The 19,032-nt window shown below is 40.7% G+C and overlaps 1 protein-coding gene across 4 annotated transcripts in view; it reads right to left on the reverse strand.

The window, feature by feature from the left end:
* sorcs3 (sortilin related VPS10 domain containing receptor 3) overlaps window positions 1-19,032 on the reverse strand; it is a 187,809-nt gene that overhangs the window by 42,566 nt on the left and 126,211 nt on the right. For all 4 annotated transcript variants that reach the window (XM_046401487.1, XM_046401497.1, XM_046401506.1 and 1 more), the window contains exons 5-10: window positions 12,862-12,935; window positions 11,128-11,192; window positions 10,392-10,510; window positions 7,929-8,018; window positions 6,837-7,016; window positions 1,718-1,864 (exon numbers count right to left, since the gene is read on the reverse strand). In XM_046401487.1, the coding sequence (XP_046257443.1) occupies window positions 1,718-1,864; window positions 6,837-7,016; window positions 7,929-8,018; window positions 10,392-10,510; window positions 11,128-11,192; window positions 12,862-12,935 (675 nt within the window). The remainder of the gene's footprint in view (window positions 1-1,717; window positions 1,865-6,836; window positions 7,017-7,928; window positions 8,019-10,391; window positions 10,511-11,127; window positions 11,193-12,861; window positions 12,936-19,032) is intronic.

A 19,032-nucleotide genomic window follows, 5' to 3' on the forward strand; every position in this document is an offset into this window, starting at 1 on the left:
CTAATTACCAACATGCGATAGCTAAGTAATAATCTGATGTTTACTGTCAAGCCCTGCGATGAGGAGGGCAAAGGCGTTATCTGATGTTGACAATTTAGACACTAACATTAGAACAAATAGAATCCAAGATTGTTGTTCAGAAAACTTTATCGTGCATTAAATTGCAGAAGCATTTTGTGTGACTATGTGGGGTAGGTCAGAAACTCAGAATCATAACAGAGACAGAAAAGCCCAGTGGTTGGAGCAGGGCAGTCAGACACTGTATGTTACCAGTGAGCATTGAGCTTTTATCACTGTGTGCTGTAAGCTTGTTGTTACCTGTGTAGTCAACCCTCTGCTAACGCAGCGATTAGCTAGCTAGCTAATGTCAATCAAAACCTCTCCCAGCACAGAAGCCCTTCATCCCATTGCCTTGATCACAGGGCCCAAAGCGACAAGGTGAATTTTAAAATAAGTACATTAAACATGTGAATAGCAATTTCACTATTCAATTAGTATCCTTTATTTTTTATTTTTTTTACCGTGTGAATTATATTCAACTCCTGCAATTTGTTGCAAGAGCCCTAGTCCAGATGTAGTGCAGTATTCAGAAGGCCACTGTTAAAGCAGCCCATTGAAGGATCTTCTCAATGAACTAAAAAGCCAGCTGTAGGATTGTGACTGAAAGATTACAGGTACAAATGCCAAACTGGATCAAGAAACAAGAGCAAAGAGCAGCATTTGACCCATCCACTTCTCTATCACTTCTCTACAGCTTACTTAAGAGCACCTGCTCAAGCGAAACCCTTAATCCTCCAACTGTAGATCAGATTGCAGACTTACTGGGCAGCCTCCAGGAGTGAACAGGAGTGTAGCTTTGTAAGTTTAAACAAGGGTGTTCATCAACCACCCGATTATTTGAGCAGTCGGCTACTCAGACCACTTGTGGCTGCCGACAGTAGCACTAGACTACTCACAGACGATAGGATTTAGCCAGCATCAGCAGATTTACAGCTGTTCATGTGAAAAACAAAATCTCTACACATATTTACATCCGATAATATTCGCTGTGTTCATTCAGACGTGGTTTTCTGGTGCACTATATAGGCTTACCTCCCACAATGTAAGAAACACTCTGGCTTGGTTGTATCTTTTTTGGAACCAACATAATCGTGTTGGGAAGCACCAAGCAAAGCTAAGGATTCAGCGATGGTGCCCCTGAAAAACTGGTGAGGAACTTGTTTTGCATATGGGGAGGCAAGCCCTGGCATTAGAATGACAAATTCCTTGCAAAAGAAAAGAAATTTTGCGAGCTTGTTTATGTTTGTGTCGTTAGCAACGAGGTTTGGGTAGCCTCCCATTTTCAGTGTGTACACTTGGAGGTTGTTGTCGTGACAGTGACTGAAATAATTGGTTCAGACTAATGACAATGCTGCTTAACTTATTTTGTTAGATTTAACTTTCTCTAACAAAACATTTAGACATTTCTCAGCACTTTTTGTCACGGATATACCATAAAAAATACAAACGAGAAAAAAATTGACTTATCACAACCTGGAGGTCAATATGTTCTTCTTCCTAATTGCTTTAAAGTGATCCATGAAGCATTATTAAGCACTAACGAAGCCTTTAGTCCTACTGTTGTAAAGACTGATTATTATGAAGTAACACAAATTTTGCTTCATGGAAGCATGAGCAGAAGAGGCCTTATAGCTACAATATATGTGCAGTATCTTACCAGTATGCAGTGAATGTCGTTTCCGTCCAGGTCAGCAGCAGGAGCCTGCAGGAGCCTCCAGTCCCGGCCTTTATTGTAGGTGATGTATGTCTTGACCTGGTTGTCTTGCCTCTTGTTAGCAATCAGCATGCCTTTAATTCCTGCCACCTGATGGACACAGACACATTTCAGGTCCCAACTTTACCCTCTTCATGCACACCAGCAGAGCCACTACTCTCTCAGAAAGGGTATTTTGTATATTTTGGCAGTACTTTTCATGATACAAGCTCACTTAAATGCAAATAGATAGATAGATAGATACTTTATTGATCCTGAGGGAAATTGAAGATGGTGTGCTTTTTCTTGCTTGCGGTGGCTGACAGTCAGGCAGACACCTTGAGCAGAGTCGGCTGTATTTTCTTATGCAGTGCTAAGTGCTATCTGCAATTATATCCTTACACATCTCATCCAGAGAGTACAAAATGATGACCGCTGAGAAGTGACACCTTGTCCGTTTGCTCACAATCAGTCAGAATCTCCTCAGACACGCACATACATAAAGCACACGCATACAGACACAAACTTCTCTTCCGAAAAATCCTCCTGCTAGACATCTCTCAGGGATTAGACATATCCTTCAACTAAACCAAAAGCATGATATGCAACGGAAAGGACAGAGTCACTCCAAATGGTTGCCACAGTGAGGGGCTGCAGTTGGAAATGTTTCCCTCCCTGAAGGGGCACAACTGTATAAGTGGCACTAATAGGCAGGGTATCTGACATTGTCATAGAAACATGGCGCTCAGGAAGGATGCAGCTAACGAGGGTCCTCCGTCCTTATCCAACCCAACCTGTCAATCACTGCAGTAATTTTTTGTTGCCTCCGCCTCCTTTAGCACATGTGCGCACGCACACACACACACACACACACAGTAACACCTGCACGCAAACAAGAACCATGCGTCGCCACCAGCATGCATTCCTCTATCCATCACTCACACCACCCACACTCTGCTTTCTTGACGACAAAGTGAAGGATGCAGGCATAGATCTCTATTCTAGTGCAGCATTAAAGGAATCCTGCGACATTCTGGGAAATTTGCATTTTTGCTGCCTGAGAAACCAGTTCTTCCATTTGCTGAATGCCAAATGAGTAGAAATGAGAAAGGGAATCAAGCATGTGCTGCAGCAAAGACAGCACACACGCTGGCTTTAATAATCGCTGCTACCATCAGTGTAGCATGAGTCATAACTCTGACCATAATTTACGTTCATTTAAGTGGTGAGCGGTGCAAAATGCCACATTTAATATTTCTATTTGAATAGTTGTGAGGGAGAGGACAACGCACGACACCCCTGAAGTTTCACCCTCCAGAAACATGTCTATTTGCTGAGACTGTACTCAGCGCTGGATTCTGTCCACTTAGTCCTTTCATCATTCAACAGGCGAATCTTAAATAACACAGAAGGAGGACCTGATTGGTCGGCATTTACTGTACATAAAAGCTCTGCGCAGAACATTTTGTTTTGCATTTCAAGAAATCTAACTAATATACCAATCTAATGCAACCATAGCAGTATTATTGCATCATCAGATATCACAATGGTATAAATTCAGCTTACTGTATCTGTATCTTACTGTTATTGTATGTTACAGTAGAGCTGCAGCTAATTTTCAGCTCACCTGATCTATAAATTTTAAACTATAAATATGTGTGTGTGTGTCAAGATACCCCAAGAAATGTAAATGTGTCTTTTTACTCGTAACCATCCACTTCAGTCCCAGAAGTCTGATTTTTTTTTTATGCTACATCACAGTCAAAGTATTTTTTTGTCCTTTTTGAAACACCCCACCCCTCCCTAGCGGAGCAATAGGTATCAGGGGCACTAAGAGTGCTCTTGCACTCTTTTCTTCATCGCAAGTGCCCTGGCTTACATCTCTAGTTCACTTCTACCAACAATCCAAAACCCAAAGACAAAAATTTTTTAATTATGGAAAATATATTTAGTGGGCGGCACGGTGGTGCAGTGGTTAGTGCTGTCGCCTCATAGCAAGAGGGTTCCACGTTCGAATCCCGGTCTGGGCCCTTCTATGTGGAGTTTGCATGTTCTCCCTGTGCCTGCGTGGGTTTTCTCCAGGTTCTCCGGCTTCCTCCCACAATACCAAAAACATGCACATTAGGTTAACTGGCTACTCTAAATTGCCCCTCAGTGTGAGTGTGAGAGTGGGTGGTTGTCTGTCTTTGTGTCTCAGCCCTGTGATTGACTGGCGACCAGTCCAGGGTGAACCCCGCCTCTCGCCTGTAGTCAGCTGGGATAGGCTCCAGCTCCCCCGCGACCCTGACGGATAAGCGGATTAGAAAATGATTGGATGATTGAAAACATATTTAGCAGAGAATATCTGTTTGATAAATGATCCAAAAGACTGATTCCTTATTAGAAGTGCTCAAATTTTAAAAAATTTTTAAATGCACTACTACTTTGCACTTAAAGCTGCATTAATGAATTTGTGTTTTCAAAATGTTTAGCGAGTGAAATCATGCCTGGCAACTGGAAAAAGCTGCCATTCAGTGAAGATGGAGCATCTTTATTGAACAGCGGGAAATCAGAAATTATTTCATGTGAAGCAATTTAGTCTTGTACATTATATTATAAGGCTCATTTGTTGAATCTCGGCTTTGCGGGTTTAGACATGTTGTTGGTAAAAACACAAACATGAAGGGCCATATCATTTTGACTATCAGCACCATCCAGACCATCTCATACTCTCTGCTGACAACAACCCACTTCATGTCTTCAATCAGTCCTTCAGAGGTGTTTGTAACAAGGGAGGTGAGAGAGAGATAAATGATTTTTGATGCAGCGAAGCCAATCAGAGTGATAATTGTCAGACAGCCACCTGCTAAACCACCTCTCAGACTGAAAGCAAGTTTAGTGGGTGATTTAGAGCCCTGATGTCAACGAAAAATTAGTTTGCACAACAAAGGCTCATGATTACCTAAATTGCCCTTATCCAATCTGATTGACAATAAAATAATCCCTCTAATTTACAAGATGATTGTGCGATTTTCTGTGTAGAAGATGCATAATTGATTTCAGGGTGGAGGATACAAAGAGAACAGAGACCCCCTCTGGGAAGAGACATGACTTCTAAGTGGAAGAACAAAATAACTTTCACATACTTTGCCGTCTTCCCTCTGGTCCAACCGGAGCCACGTCTTCTCTGTGGAACATTAGGTCTGTGAGGTGCACTTTGTCAGAGTCTAACAACAATAAATGGGATGAGTTCCACAGCATATATCTTCTCTTGCTAGGAGTCTGATCTATCAGAGACAACAGTGTATCATCTATCTCTTGTTTAGGTTGTGATCAAGAACGGAGCTGTGACCGTGTGACAAATGTATTTAAAATGCCTTATCGTCTCATGCTGCATGGTGCAACGCCTTAACCGCCGCTGCACGGTAACAGCAGCTGCACACACAGTGAGAGGCACACACCGACACACCACATACTGTGCCGGAGAAGTAATGGCATTGTTAATTACCACACTGCTGCCACTGCTGCTGGCCAATATCTCACTTCCTTCACTCTTTAAGTCACACCTGCCAGCATAGGAGTGATAAACTGGGTTCAACAGGGAGTGGAGAAGGAGCGAATTCAACTTTCCTGCTATGAATGCTAATGCAAATGTATACAGTAGCTAACCAGTAAGCTAACAAGGTCATTACAAGTCCAGAGGTGCGTGGCTGTGAGCCCCATTAAGCATGTTCTTCATACTGTATATGTCTGCTGTCAGGAAGATGGAAGACCACTGTCTGTAATGCAAACCTATCCGTATAAGACAAGTAACTATAGTCTACAGCATGTGTGTGTATGCACAAGGAAAGCAAACAACACAAACTGATCAGCTGTACTTGTTTTGTTTTTCCACAAAGGTGACTCAGAGCTGCACTGGTTAATATTTTTATGTTCCTCATCTGATTCTGCAGCATCTCCAGCTGTGAGGTATTTGCTCCCAGGAAGATTATACTGCAGGCTTTTTAGAGGCCAGAAATGTGAGGAACATGAGCAAAAAATTGGTTGGAGTGAAGTGAACAACCCTATTGATCAGGAATGGGTGAAAAAAATCAGTTGTTATGAGAATCAAGATTCTGATCTCCTCTGATTCAGAACTCATTCACAAATGTCAAAAATCGATTTCTGAAATGTAAGTTAATGACGGAATAAAAAAGGCAAAACTCAGCTGCAGGACGACACATGGACAGTCTACAGCACACACAAGCTGGAGTTTTCTTGTGGTTTATCCTCACAACAACCAGTGGTTGTAAACATTTTCTAAAGTTAATGATTAAATAATTCTGAAGTATATTTTGAATACTTTTGTCTGGCATCACTCAAGAGACTAATGTAAGTGGCGAACAATCAGCAGGAACACACACACACACACACACACACAATGCAGCAGCAACCAACTCAGACCAACTCTGTGAGGAAGAAAATAATTCATTCTGCCTCAGCGTCCGCTCAGCGCCTTGGCTTTCCTCAGAGCGGAGGCTGTTCTCCACTGCTGGAGACATAACATTAATAACAACACAACAGAGCACCACCTCAGTCGTTAGTCTCAAACGGGCAGGAGACTGTGAGATTCTTTCAAATTAATTCATTCATTAATTAATGCAGTTAATGTCTTAGAAAGAAAAGGACGGCGTCTGTTTATCTAATTTGCCAGTTGTGTTTCATATTGTATTTCAGTGGACTAAGGAAACTAGTGAATAATTTGATGCCCGGCATACTGGAGACTGAAAACAGTGGATTCATTTTGAATCAAGAATCCATCCTGAATTGAATCAGACACCTAAGAATTGAAATCATGAGATTCCAAAAGATTAACATCCCATCATTTTGTGCAATGGGACATAAACGAATATATGAATAAATATGTCTAACCACGGGCTTTCTGAATAAAAAGCCTTCTGTTCTACTGCTTATGTGTTGGCACATGCATGCACCTGTACTTTATGGCAGAGCTTAAGAAATAGTAAGTAATAAATCCCATAACTTCCCTTCTAACTTGTACTCAGTCAATGAAAACCTGACTGTATCTGTCTCCCAAGAGTGTCAAGTTTCATCAGGTGTCTACCTCATACAGGTCCAGCATCTGGTTCCCCCCGATGCCCCTAGTGGTCTTGACATTTTCCATGGCCAAGGTGAAGTAGATCCCTCGGGTGTCGGACAGGTAGAGGTTATAGGTGTCATTCTGGTTCCACTCCTGCACTGCTGCAAATACCTGCTTCTCATCAGTGCTGACAATGTGTAAATCCTATCAGGGAGAAGGGAGAGATTAAGAGAAGTTATGACTGGAAGCAGAGAGGTGATGGATTAGAACATGCTGACCCTGTGGGACTGGTCATGAGATCAATGTTGTGGTGTGAATATAAATGGTTGATGACACGTTGTAATGTGTAGCTCACACATGAGATCGCTGTGTGTGGTACCACGACATGAGGTACGACTTTAAAAGGACAGTATGCCAGCTTGTAAAAGAAAATAAACTGAAAAAAGGTTCACCGCAAAATGTGATGAATGGGCAGTTTTCAGTATCACAAACCACAAGCCATCTAGTTTGATTACAAGCAGAGGAGGCCTAGAGGTTGGAGCTTGTGACTGGAGGGTCTCCGGTTCGATTCTCCCCGGACAGGCAGGAAAAAAATCTGGATGTGGTGGCGTGATTAATCAACCCCCCCTCAGGGTTTCGGCTGATGTGCCCTTGAGCAAGGCATTAACCCCCAGTTGCTCCCTGGGCGCCTGACAATGGCAGCCCACTGCTCCCGTGTGTTTCACTGCATGTTGCATGTGTGTGTTCAATCAGTGATGGATTAAATGCAGAGAAGAATTTCGGTGGATGTAAAAATATACTGACAATAAAGTTTGAAGTTTAAGTTTTATTTTTGGAAAAGGCAGACATCTCTATGGCCAATATCTGTCAACAACTTACAAAAATATTCTAGATTGATAAATAAGAGGAAGAGGAATGTGTATGTTTAATTTTGAACCGTCCCTCTAATGCCATACATTTAGCAGTTGTGACAGTATTTAAAATTCAAAAGCAGGAATAGGAATCTTAATTAAGTCTGTTGTTAATTATCTCTGCGGTGTTCTCAAGTTATACCAGATCTCAATAAGTCATAGAAAGTAAAGCATCACTTGCGAGACAAATTAAGGAGCAGCTTACCTTAGGCAGAGAATATTTGGGAAGCTTGGTTTGTATAAACGAGTCTCTTTTGTAGGACACATAATAGGTGGCTCGTCCTGATGTTGGAACCTACAACACAGAAAGTCCAATCAATTTCATGTATTACGTACAGCATTTCCCTTTATTATCTGGAACTTTGGTTTTATTTTTGGTTAGCGACATTTCCCATTTCCTATATTTTCACACTTGGTATGGTTGTGATGGGTCTCAGCTGCACCTTGTGTCAACGCCTCGTGTGTAACCTCATCACTGACACCATATCATATTTTCTCCAATCAATTAAAGTGGTGGGTTAAAGCGCACATCATCATCTCTCTCTCTCTCTCTCTCTTTCAAGGCACTGCTGGATGCACAGGGTTGTTTTATTTTTTACTTTTTTTGATGCTTCAGGCCATTTATAGCGATCTCCTGGCTTGCAGAGGATGTCCTATCTAGGTGTCAATGCACTTGGTGGTTTCAAAGTGGACTTTGGTAAATATCTTATAGGACAATCAATAGTCTCATTATTCTTTGTCAAGAGAAATCTTTAGTAGCCTAGCCGAGCCTCCTCTGCCAGCTAGGAAAAAAGAAAAAAAAATTGTCCATAATGGTCTAGACCCTTTGCAAACACTCCAAGCTGTTAGTTGTTAGCTTATGCAGCAAGAAAACAGAGGGCTGCTGGGTGCGGGAGAATTGTCATTGGCCTCGAGGCCAAGCGCTTTACACACACACACACACACACACACACACACAGAGGAAAGTGAGACTGCAGCTCCATAACCCACTTTTCCCTCTTATCAATAATGACAAGAAATTCATTAGAGGAAAACCTTCAAATCAAACTTCTGGGTCTCTACTGAAGAGAAGTGATATCAGTATTAATGTTGTATGACAGAACTGATTCTTTCACTGATCTCAAGTGTTCTGAATGGCTCAGAAGAGTGAAAACAAGCTCCAAGAGGAGATACAGCAGGCCAGCAATGAGCACTGCAGAACAGTCCCACGTGCAATCGAGTGAAGGAGCAAGAGATCGATGGACGGGTAACCAGAGGCGGTTTGAACTTTAAGAGGAATTGGTATGATTGATTTTTTTTCTCTCCCATCCCTTTCAGGATCTTTCGTCTGTGACGCATACGTGTTAAAATGTGGAGGTGCTAAAATTGAAGGGGCGGTTTAGGTTGAGTGCTTGTGAGTTTACTTGAGAGACTACGGAGAGGTCAAACTGGATTGAAGGTGCTTTGGAAAACAACTCTATTTCTTTGTGTAATGTGCTGCCAAGTTCAGCAAGGCTTCCAGAGGAAGGGCTTGCCTTTATGAAGGTAACTCAGGTAAGTAGGAAAACGAGAGAGCCCTCTTCTCTACTGAGGAAAACATTAAGCGGGATCAAAAAGCTGGAAGAGCAGCAATACAACAACTACTACCACTGATACGATGAAAATAAAAGGCAGGATTATGTAATCACTACTCTTATGAGCACAATGACCCTGATATATTATTGGAATATAAAAACACACTTGGCACAGCAGAATCTGCTATACAAGGTTTGCACAGGATCGTCTGGTGACTGATGGACTGTGAAGGGATCAGGGCGTAGAGGATTTCATAAATGATAGTAGCTTGTTTGTTGGAAAGGAACATTTTTTGGAGGACAAGGTTCATTTGGTCTACGAGATGACGAAGAAAACTGTCACCTGACACACTTCTTCCATAAACACAGGTGCTGGAAACACCCAGACATCAAGCACCACAACAGTTCTTGGAGGTAAATTTGAATAAAATTGGTCTTGTTGTGGACTAGCCACATAATTATACTAACTTTTCCCGTTGACTTTTAAATGTATGAAACCTCATTTACACAATGTCAAAGTAAATAATATTCAGGCTGCGGAGGAGATTAAAATACGACCCATTAAATGCATCTGCATTACTTGGAATTCGGGACATTACCATTTCAGATTTCTGTCGCAGAAATCATGATTAATATAACACACCAGGCAGTGGCAAGGTTGAATATTAAAATTAGGCTGGCTTCCCAAAAAACAAAGTACAATTGTACAGCTGAGGTAAAAGTAAAGGTATTTAACATGATTTCCTTTAAGCACAATCATTTATGCAAGACATATTGCACATGGAACTGCAAAGAAAACATCCCAACAAGCTGCTCTGCTTAAGTAATTTTTTAAATACAGATATTAACCTAAATTCCCAAATTCAACAGAAATATTCAGCTTGGAGCAACCTTTAGCCTCTTTTTAGCGACTTACAGCTTCTTTTAGTGTATTAAGTCTTGTATTGTTAAAACTCACTGCTCTCTACAACAATCCAAACTCCAAACAAGATGTGACACACCATTATGTATCTGACCAACACAGAACAGCAGAGAGTCAGTAAAAACCTGTGGCTAGCATATCCGTACATTAGCAAGCTTAGTATACATAGTACATATTGTACCGTGTGTCCCACCTGTATGAATATGTAGTCATCCTGAACCACCAAAGAGCTGATGTCGATGAATCCTGGGAACGGGTGGTTCCTGTTAGCTTCTGTGCACATCTGAGCTCTGCATGTGACGTACTGCACATCTGTCACATAGGAAGACACACAGAAAGTAATTAAACTAATTTCAGTATACTATATCTTAATGTAATTTAGCTTTAGCAATACCTTATCTGCAACAAGTGATAAACTGAGGGCTTCTTTGAATTGTAGCAGTTTTTCTAGAAAATTAAAGTAGCACTTAAAAGATGTGTTTACTTGAAATATGTAAGGCTCTATTCCCAGTTTGCAGCCTGACATTTCATCAAACTAATTTGTGTCTCTTTCTAGCTGGATTTATTATTTATATGTGCAGATACCACGTAGAAGCATCCCTACCTGTCAATCATGCCACAGTTAGATGAGAAAAAAGCAATTCGTATATCTCAGTGACACTACTCTGACATCACAGGCTGGCATTTAAACAGTTTCACCTGTGTTACCTACAGAAGACCTTGGTCTCCATAGTTATGGAGCTGACATTCAGCAGGTGAAAGAGAAGAGAAGAAAGGCCGTATTAATCGAGACTCATGCACTAGGGTTTATTGGTGGGGCAAGCCAGTGCTCTTTCCCTGGGGACGCCTTTTCCTCTCCAGGAGGAATTCATTCCTAGAGACCTGCTCATTACTCCTCTTTGATGTACATGTGTATGTAGGATACTCACTTCCATCTGGTGTATGAGCCTCCATGTGTACCAGATCTGGCTCCTTGTCTAGACCTGAGACAGACCTTGGGGAAAAATGACAAACCATGGAAGAATATGTAATCATAGTGATGAATAGAAAGGGAGGAAAAAAACTCAAGAAAAAGGACTACTGCAGAGGGACGGTGGAAGAGGAAACAGACCAAGTTCTGCTGCAGTTAGTGATGTTTCTATGGAGTCTTGTATAATTGTCAGTTGTTGACTATTTTTGATTCTAATTTTATATTTCAACTTAGAATTTTTTTTATCTTGCCATTTTGGTACCATTTTTGTTCAGCACAACCTCACAAGTGTGATTTACTGTTGTTTTTTTTCATTTTGACATACTGTATTGACACACTGGACCTAAAATCACACAAAACTCTAAAATCCGACTGGGGAAAATGCGCTGAAGTGCGCTGAATGAAGTGCGCTCAATGCGCTGGTGTTTACTGCGTCTTCTTGCATAAAACTCGCCCCAAACGCGCACCAAACGTGATGGCAATGGTCATGAAAAAAACAGTGCGTATATTTTTTATCATAACTCGGGTTTTACTTGACATATTAACAAAATTTAAAAACTTGTATATAGTTTGAAGTGCCCACTTTCGACACAAAAAAAACTGAGATTCAGCGAGGCCGGCACGTCTGTCGACTCCACGGTGTTAACTTGGACAAGACAATATATGAAAGTTTCCATATTCTACATGCTACATTATGACAAGCTCGTGCCCAGCATCTCCTGGCTCATCCTCATCCAGCAAAAAGCAACAATATGGAGAAGTACAAATACAGTCTCCTCATCACTGACTGGGTAGTGCAGGGTCACCACACTCTGACAATGAGTTTATCTCGGAGTAAAATCTTGCTTTCTTGTTCATTTCACTGTTTGTGGATTAGACTTGATGGATAGAGCTTTTGTATCCCTTGGAGGCTGATGAAGCCACTGTTTAAATGCAGCCAACTGGAGGCTTGCCATTGCTAGAGGCCCATCCAGTATTTAGATGTCCTTGAAGAGGCTTTGGCGGTGAAGGGCAAACGCAGCAATGGATTGTGCACATTATTTGGGATTATACCACAATAGAATGGAAGTAGCTCCAGATTTATGCAAGGTACTGTGGATGTAGCCACCGGCAAACTCAGGCACAGCCCAGTCACCTCAGAGAGGGGCAGAGGAGCAATGAGCTGAAATAGATCTGGCGTATGTTTGTGATGAGTGTGCACTTTCATACATGGTAGATATACAGCGTGGGGGGGGGGGCGGAAAATGTGACTAAATGAGAAGTGACAGAGACATTCCGCATCCATTATTAGTCATAGTTGCTCATACTGTATGTAAGCTTTGGTATCCGCGTGTAAAAAAAAAAACAAAAACAAACAAAAAACAGGCCTCTCTTCTTCTACCACTAATGATGTAAAATTAATAATTTGTTATTTATGTGCAATATGCCTGAAATGAATGCAGCATGCTCTCGGATGCTGACTGCAAAGTGTGTTCTGAAGGAGGAGATGATTGAATGTATCAAGCAACAGAAAACGTGCAGCAGAATCACCAGTCAGTGACACACCTTATTGCAAGCCAACAACATCAAGCTCGCTCAGTTGTGCAGAACAACAGCTTCCGCACTCCACAGTAAACAAAACTCCGGAGAAAAGGAATATCATATTGTAAAAGAAAAAAAAAAAGAAGCAAAGATGTGGAACAGGATGACTCACCAGTAGAACCTGTTTGGTGTGACATGTTCGTGGATGAGCTGCCACTTTCTTCCAAAGTCCACAGAGCTGTACAACTGTAGAGATATCAGAGAAGAGAGAGAAAACTGTTAGCAAGATGTATGCCTATGCCTACACTGGCCCAGCTTCTAATTAGACTGGCCGACTTTAAAGTTGTAACAGTGACGAGTGAGTTTGAGACATGGCCGGATAATTCCACGGTGGAGGTTAGTCTGGGGCTATAAAGCATCACCAGGAGAGCTGGGCTGACACAGCGCTGAACGGCTATCATCATTACCAACTGGCAATTTAAGCTAACATATAGTCACAGAAATGGGCATCTCTATTCCCCTCTCCCCTTGCAAATTAGAGCTGCTGGTTTTGAAAAAGCACTTCAAGTAATAATAAATTAAAACTGAAATAGATATGACATTAATGTGGCCGTGTTTAGCTTGATCAGCGAATAATTCAGTTTGATTCAGTAGGTTTTGGCTTGCCATTGCATTAAAAACACAGAACGAGCGCACATGAATGCATGGAATGATATATAACCGGGTTGATGTGAAGGTGTACAGCATATAGCCAGTGGCCCGATTTCAAAGCACTAATTACATTTTCTGTTGCTCAGGTAAACAATTAATAACCCAGGTGCATTTCCCAACACCGCACTAATTGATGTTGTAAAAACAGCTCCCTTTATACCCTGCTGCGTCTGTGCATTGTTGTTTCTTTGCAGCACGGTGAGTCAGTGGCCCCAGTTGAGCTTTATGCTAATGTCCCTACTTGCTGTCTTTTATCAGAGCAAATCTGACACTTACTCTGATAAAGGGGTACACATTTGTCACCTGCTGCAAATTTATTTGTCAGCTTCGCAAGGGAAAATCTATCTATGTCAGTAGGTGTGTTTTCCATTTAAAAGTGACATTGCTAGCATTCGCAAAACTATGCAGCCAGGGTGCACATAGATCGTGATTATCTGCTTCTAATCTGAAATCACATAATTGTTATTCCATCATATCATCCACACTTGAAGGCCATGTGTCTGTTTGGAGTGCTTGACAATGATAAGCAATGGCAGGAGGCAAAGGCATCTTCCTTTGTGACCTGTGCGTGGATCTAGTGTTAGCTGGGAGCAAATATTTGTCTGAACCTTTATGAAGTTGAACAGAGCCTGATATACAGTACCCATAGGCATCTATTCTGCAGAAAATTTAAATTTCTCATTTTTCCAACTTCAGTAAAAAAAGGTTCCCACCGGCGTCGTTGTGTCGGTGTAGGAGGGCAGCAGGCAGGGTCCCTCATCACTTTGGACAGTGACATATGACACCAGCGGGCAGGCTCAGCCTCTCCTCTCTACATTCATCAATTCAATGACATCTTAAATTTTAAAGCTTCTGAGCTGTCACAAAGTAAGCTTCATAGTTTCCCACTCACTACAATAAATCAAAAATGGCCGGCCAGCTGCCACGCCACCGATGGAGTCGGTGACAGCCGAGGGAGCCGACAAAAGACGGGAGCTCAAATGGTGATTGAGGAATTGCAGAGATCAGGTTAGTTAAACCCGTCTATTTACGCTGCTGGTTGGTTTAGAAAAATGTTCATTGACAACCTTTTTTCATAGCAAAAACAAGATAAAAACTAAATAGAATGTTGAGGCATCAATTTGAGAAATGAAACTGAAAATATAAACAATGAAAGTGGAACTTTTGTCAACAAATATAAATAAATATAAATGAACCATATTTTTTTGAAATGCAATGCTATTCAGAGATCATATATTACATACTGCTCATTATTAAAACTTTAACATATTTCTCAGAAGTCAGTTTAGCTGAGGCCCCTGGTGGCTTGGATGGTTGACTGGGGACCTTCTTTGTTGCATTTCCTCCTCCTCCCTTGTTTCCTGTCATCTATCTATATAGATAATAATGTTAGCTCATAACAATCCTCATTTTTCCTCCAGCATTCTCGGAAGGAACAAAAAAAGATAGATTTATGCAAAATGATTAAAATAAGATTGACTAAATCTTCTTTTTTCAAAAAAAGGAAAGGAAAGGAATATTACTGTGTTAATGTTATTCAGATGGTTTAGCAGCTGCTCTCAAGGTAAAATCTGTCAGCTAACTTACAGTGTGGGCCCACAGCACCTGAATGAAGTGTAGTGACCCCATGTTGCTGCAATAATCAGAAATTAAGAAAGACACTTAATGAGTGAATGCCTTCCCCCTCTAACCTTAGACAACTAATACTAAACTAAAATGTCCCTAAAACAGCATGTAATTTCTGCCACTAGATGTCTCTCAGTAAAAACAGCGAAAACAAAAGATGTGATGAAGAAACATGGGATCATGGGAGTTGTTGATTTTCATTGTAAAACCACCATCGCAGATGAAAATCTATCAGAGACAAGGAAATGTCTGAAACTTTTGCTCATATTACGTTTAGTCCCATTCGCCAACTTCCCCCCTCACTCTGACTCTCTGCTGGAGGTTTTAGTGACAGGAAACCAAACGAAGAACAGCTTCTTCCGACTAAAGAACAGCTTCTTCCGACTAAAGAACAGCTTCTTCCCTTGGGCAGTCAGAACTTTAAATGTGCCGGAACAGCGACGCTGCTTTTTCAGTTATCCATGCTGATGATTATTTTGCAATACCTACCTCAAAGTGCAGCACTGTTATTCACAGGGTGTGCAAGTAGCCCATTTATTGTTTATTGTTGTTTCGTTGTTTATTTATTATGCTCACTTGACACTTTCACCTTGCACCTTCGTGGCCTTGCGGTCTAATTTCGTTGCACAGGCAACTGTTCAATGACAATAAAGGTCTTGAATCTTGAATCGTGAATGAAACACAACGTTAACTTGAACAAAATACAGATTTCTTTGGGTTTAAACATTATTGGAAACATTTGGGATGATCTAAGCACGGAACAGAGGTCTAGTCATTTAAATATTATATTACATTTTCAACATATGTTTCATACTGTATGATTAAAATCAGGTGCCAAAATAAATAGTGATCAACGCCAACTCTTAGAAGAATATTTAGTTCTGTATGACACCTGACATCTGTGATTAATGTTTCTCAGACTGTTGGTAAAATAACAAAATGATACATGCAAAATACACCGTATGTTGAGTCAGGTATTAAGAGAAACATCTGTACACAGCTTCCTTTCTTCTGGAATAACACAGATACAAAGAAACACATTCACTGTTTACGCATAAGGTGTGCTCGTGGCCAAAATGAATGTCTCACTCTATGGTTTTCATCAGACTTCAGGTCTTTGAGGGCCATGTCTCACAAGGTATTAATTCCAGGCAGCGCTGCTTCTATCACATTTAGCCATCAAACAATTTTAAGTAAGCTGCAGGCGTACAGTTATAATAAGCAGGTTTTAGTTCAATACTCTTCAATACTCTAGCTTAGGAGTTATGTTGGGATATTAGATTTCAGCATGTATATATAGGGAATAAAACTTAAGGTTTATGTGCTGTTCTGTGTTTGTTTTTCTTTTAGCAGCCTTAACTTGTGCTTTTCACAAATCTACACGGGGACGTGAGGTAAATCAAACACAGATGGAACGTAAATGAGAAATAAATTGATTCACACTCTGGTCCCTCACAGGAGAGCTAACACATCAACCACCGAAAGACAAATTTCATGAAGCCTTTTCATGACTGTTATTTTTTTTTTTTTTGTCTCAGAGGTGTGCAGGAAACGCAAGGGGGAAATGAACATTATTGCATTTGCTGTTGCTATCCAACTATTTAAAGCCTGGTGTAAGTGCACTCAAGATGAAATATGAATCAGAATAAAAGATAAATGAGTACTCTGCAGCAGCTGTCTATGCTTTAAATCAATTAGAAAAGAGTCTTAGTGGTGGTGCAGAGACAGGATCCCTGTGAACACAATGACACGGGTTGTCAGTGTTCCAGGAAAGCCCACACTGTTCCATCACACACAGCAGAACAACCGACCCTGATACTAGTTTCTGAGGCAAACTACTTGTTAGCTGTGAAGTTACTGAAATCCACCAAATCTACCATTTGTCACAGATGAACTGACTTCCCTTAATTCTCACTGTGAGCTGTGAAAAAGTCTTCCGCGAAAAGATGGACAAAGTGGGAAAGAGACAGACCATTATTCTCACAGCAAGATGAGAAAATGTGGTGGACAGCTTTTCCTCACCACTGTCGCCAAGTGCTCGCCCATGGGAAAATGCTGGGTCTCTCGGTAGACTAAACTGAAGAGTATGGTCTAGACCTGTTCTAATTGGAATGTGTCATGAGATAACTTTTGTGTGCCTGCTTTTGACCCTGCTAACATCTTTTCCCATGGGATGTCCAGCCATCAACTGATGCACCATGCTACTTCTGCCCATCCACTCCTGACACCCACCAAGAGAAAATGCTCAATATTGACCTCATTTCTTCCATTCTGCAATGAAAATTAGACACTGTGGGTTTTGCCTGAGGAAAGGACACATTTCTGGATTAAAAAAAAATTTAGATTGTTTGCCAGCTTCACTGATTTTCTGAGTTTTTGTTGTTTCCCATAGCGACAGATACAACCAGATACTGAATGCTTTAAACTGGCAGTAATAATGTTAATTTTTGAGAATCAAATTTGTAATACAATATGCTTTAAATTTAAATGTAATTTAATTACAAATTGAAAATTTCTCACTTAACTTGAGTGGTTTCTAGCCCTGGATTTGATTTGTTCACATTTTAGGATAGCTGTCTCTAAAATGTCTGCCTTCACTCAATTAAACTTAGATGAATAGGATTTCATTAGCGTTGCACACAGTCTTGAAAAATTACACTGCAAAAATTCAACTGTAACATCTCTTTCCAGAAACAGCTGCTACCTATAACTCTGGAGAATCCATGTAGCTCACTAACAGCAGTTTTGACTTTTTCTTTATTGGAAAGTAGTTTCAACACACTGTTGAGCAGAAAGGTCATAGGCACATACCTCAACAGTCTGCATGCTAGATACCGCTTAATGTCAGTGAAATTTTCATTTATTTATTCTTTATTTTGATTAATTTTTAGTCTTTTGATGAACTACTGAATAAACCATAGCCTGATTCCACACTTCTGCATCAGTGTCCACCTCAACAGCGGTTAATGAAATGGTGATGAAATTTTATCAATGTGATTAATGTACACAATGTTTTTTTGTTTGACCGTCAGAACAGGTTAAAAATGTGAAATGTACACAAGTTGTATAGATTAAATGTCAACACGATTTGACAACTCTTTTATTACTGTGTAACTAAAGTGGCAAACTTTCCCTAACCCTTACAGAAATGAATCTTACACATTAAATTTCATGGGTGTTTAGGGAACTGAAAGTATCTTTCCTAATCTTAACAACGGTGCTTTTGTTGCCTAAATCTATTGACAGGCAGGATCTGAACCTTGGATTCTGGTGCGAGAGTCCTGGAATTTGTGTGTCATTAACCAGGAGTTACAGACATTGTTATACATCCAACCCCATTTTTGGTGGCTCATAAATGATGGAACAAACTAACATAATTACAAATATAAGGATTGTATTTAATACTTGGATGAAAATCCTTTGCAGCCAATGACTGCCTGAAGTCTGGTACCCACGGACATGACCAAATGCACTTTACTCCTTTACTGCAGCTGCATTCAGCTGTTGCTTGTTTGTTGTTCTTTCTGTCTTTCTTCAGTAAGTGAAAAGCATGCTCTATTGGGTGGAGATTAGGTGGCTGACCTGACCAGTGAAGAATATCCCACTTCTTTGCCTTGAGAAAGTCTTTGGTTGCCTTTACTGTATGCTTTGGGTAATTATTCATCTGCAAAATGAAGCAGCCTCCTATAAGTAGAAGCAGAATCTAAGCAGAGAGTGCTGCCTTATATGCTTCATCCTGCTACTTTTATCAGGTGTCAGGTCATCAATAAACACCATTGAGGTGGTTCCATTGGCAGCCATACATTCCCATGCCATAGCACTGCCTTCCTCCACCGTGTTTGACAAATGATATAGAATGCATTGGCTCATGAGCTGTTCCTTTCCCTTTCCATACTTTTCTCTTCCTATCATTCTGGTACAAGTTAATCTTGGTTTCCTCAGCCCATACAATCTTATTCCAGAAATAGACAGGCTTTTTAAGGTGTTTCCTGGTACAGTCTGATCT

The sequence above is a fragment of the Scatophagus argus genome, chromosome 2 (genome assembly GCF_020382885.2).
Source record: "Scatophagus argus isolate fScaArg1 chromosome 2, fScaArg1.pri, whole genome shotgun sequence".
NCBI lineage: Eukaryota > Metazoa > Chordata > Actinopteri > Scatophagidae > Scatophagus > Scatophagus argus.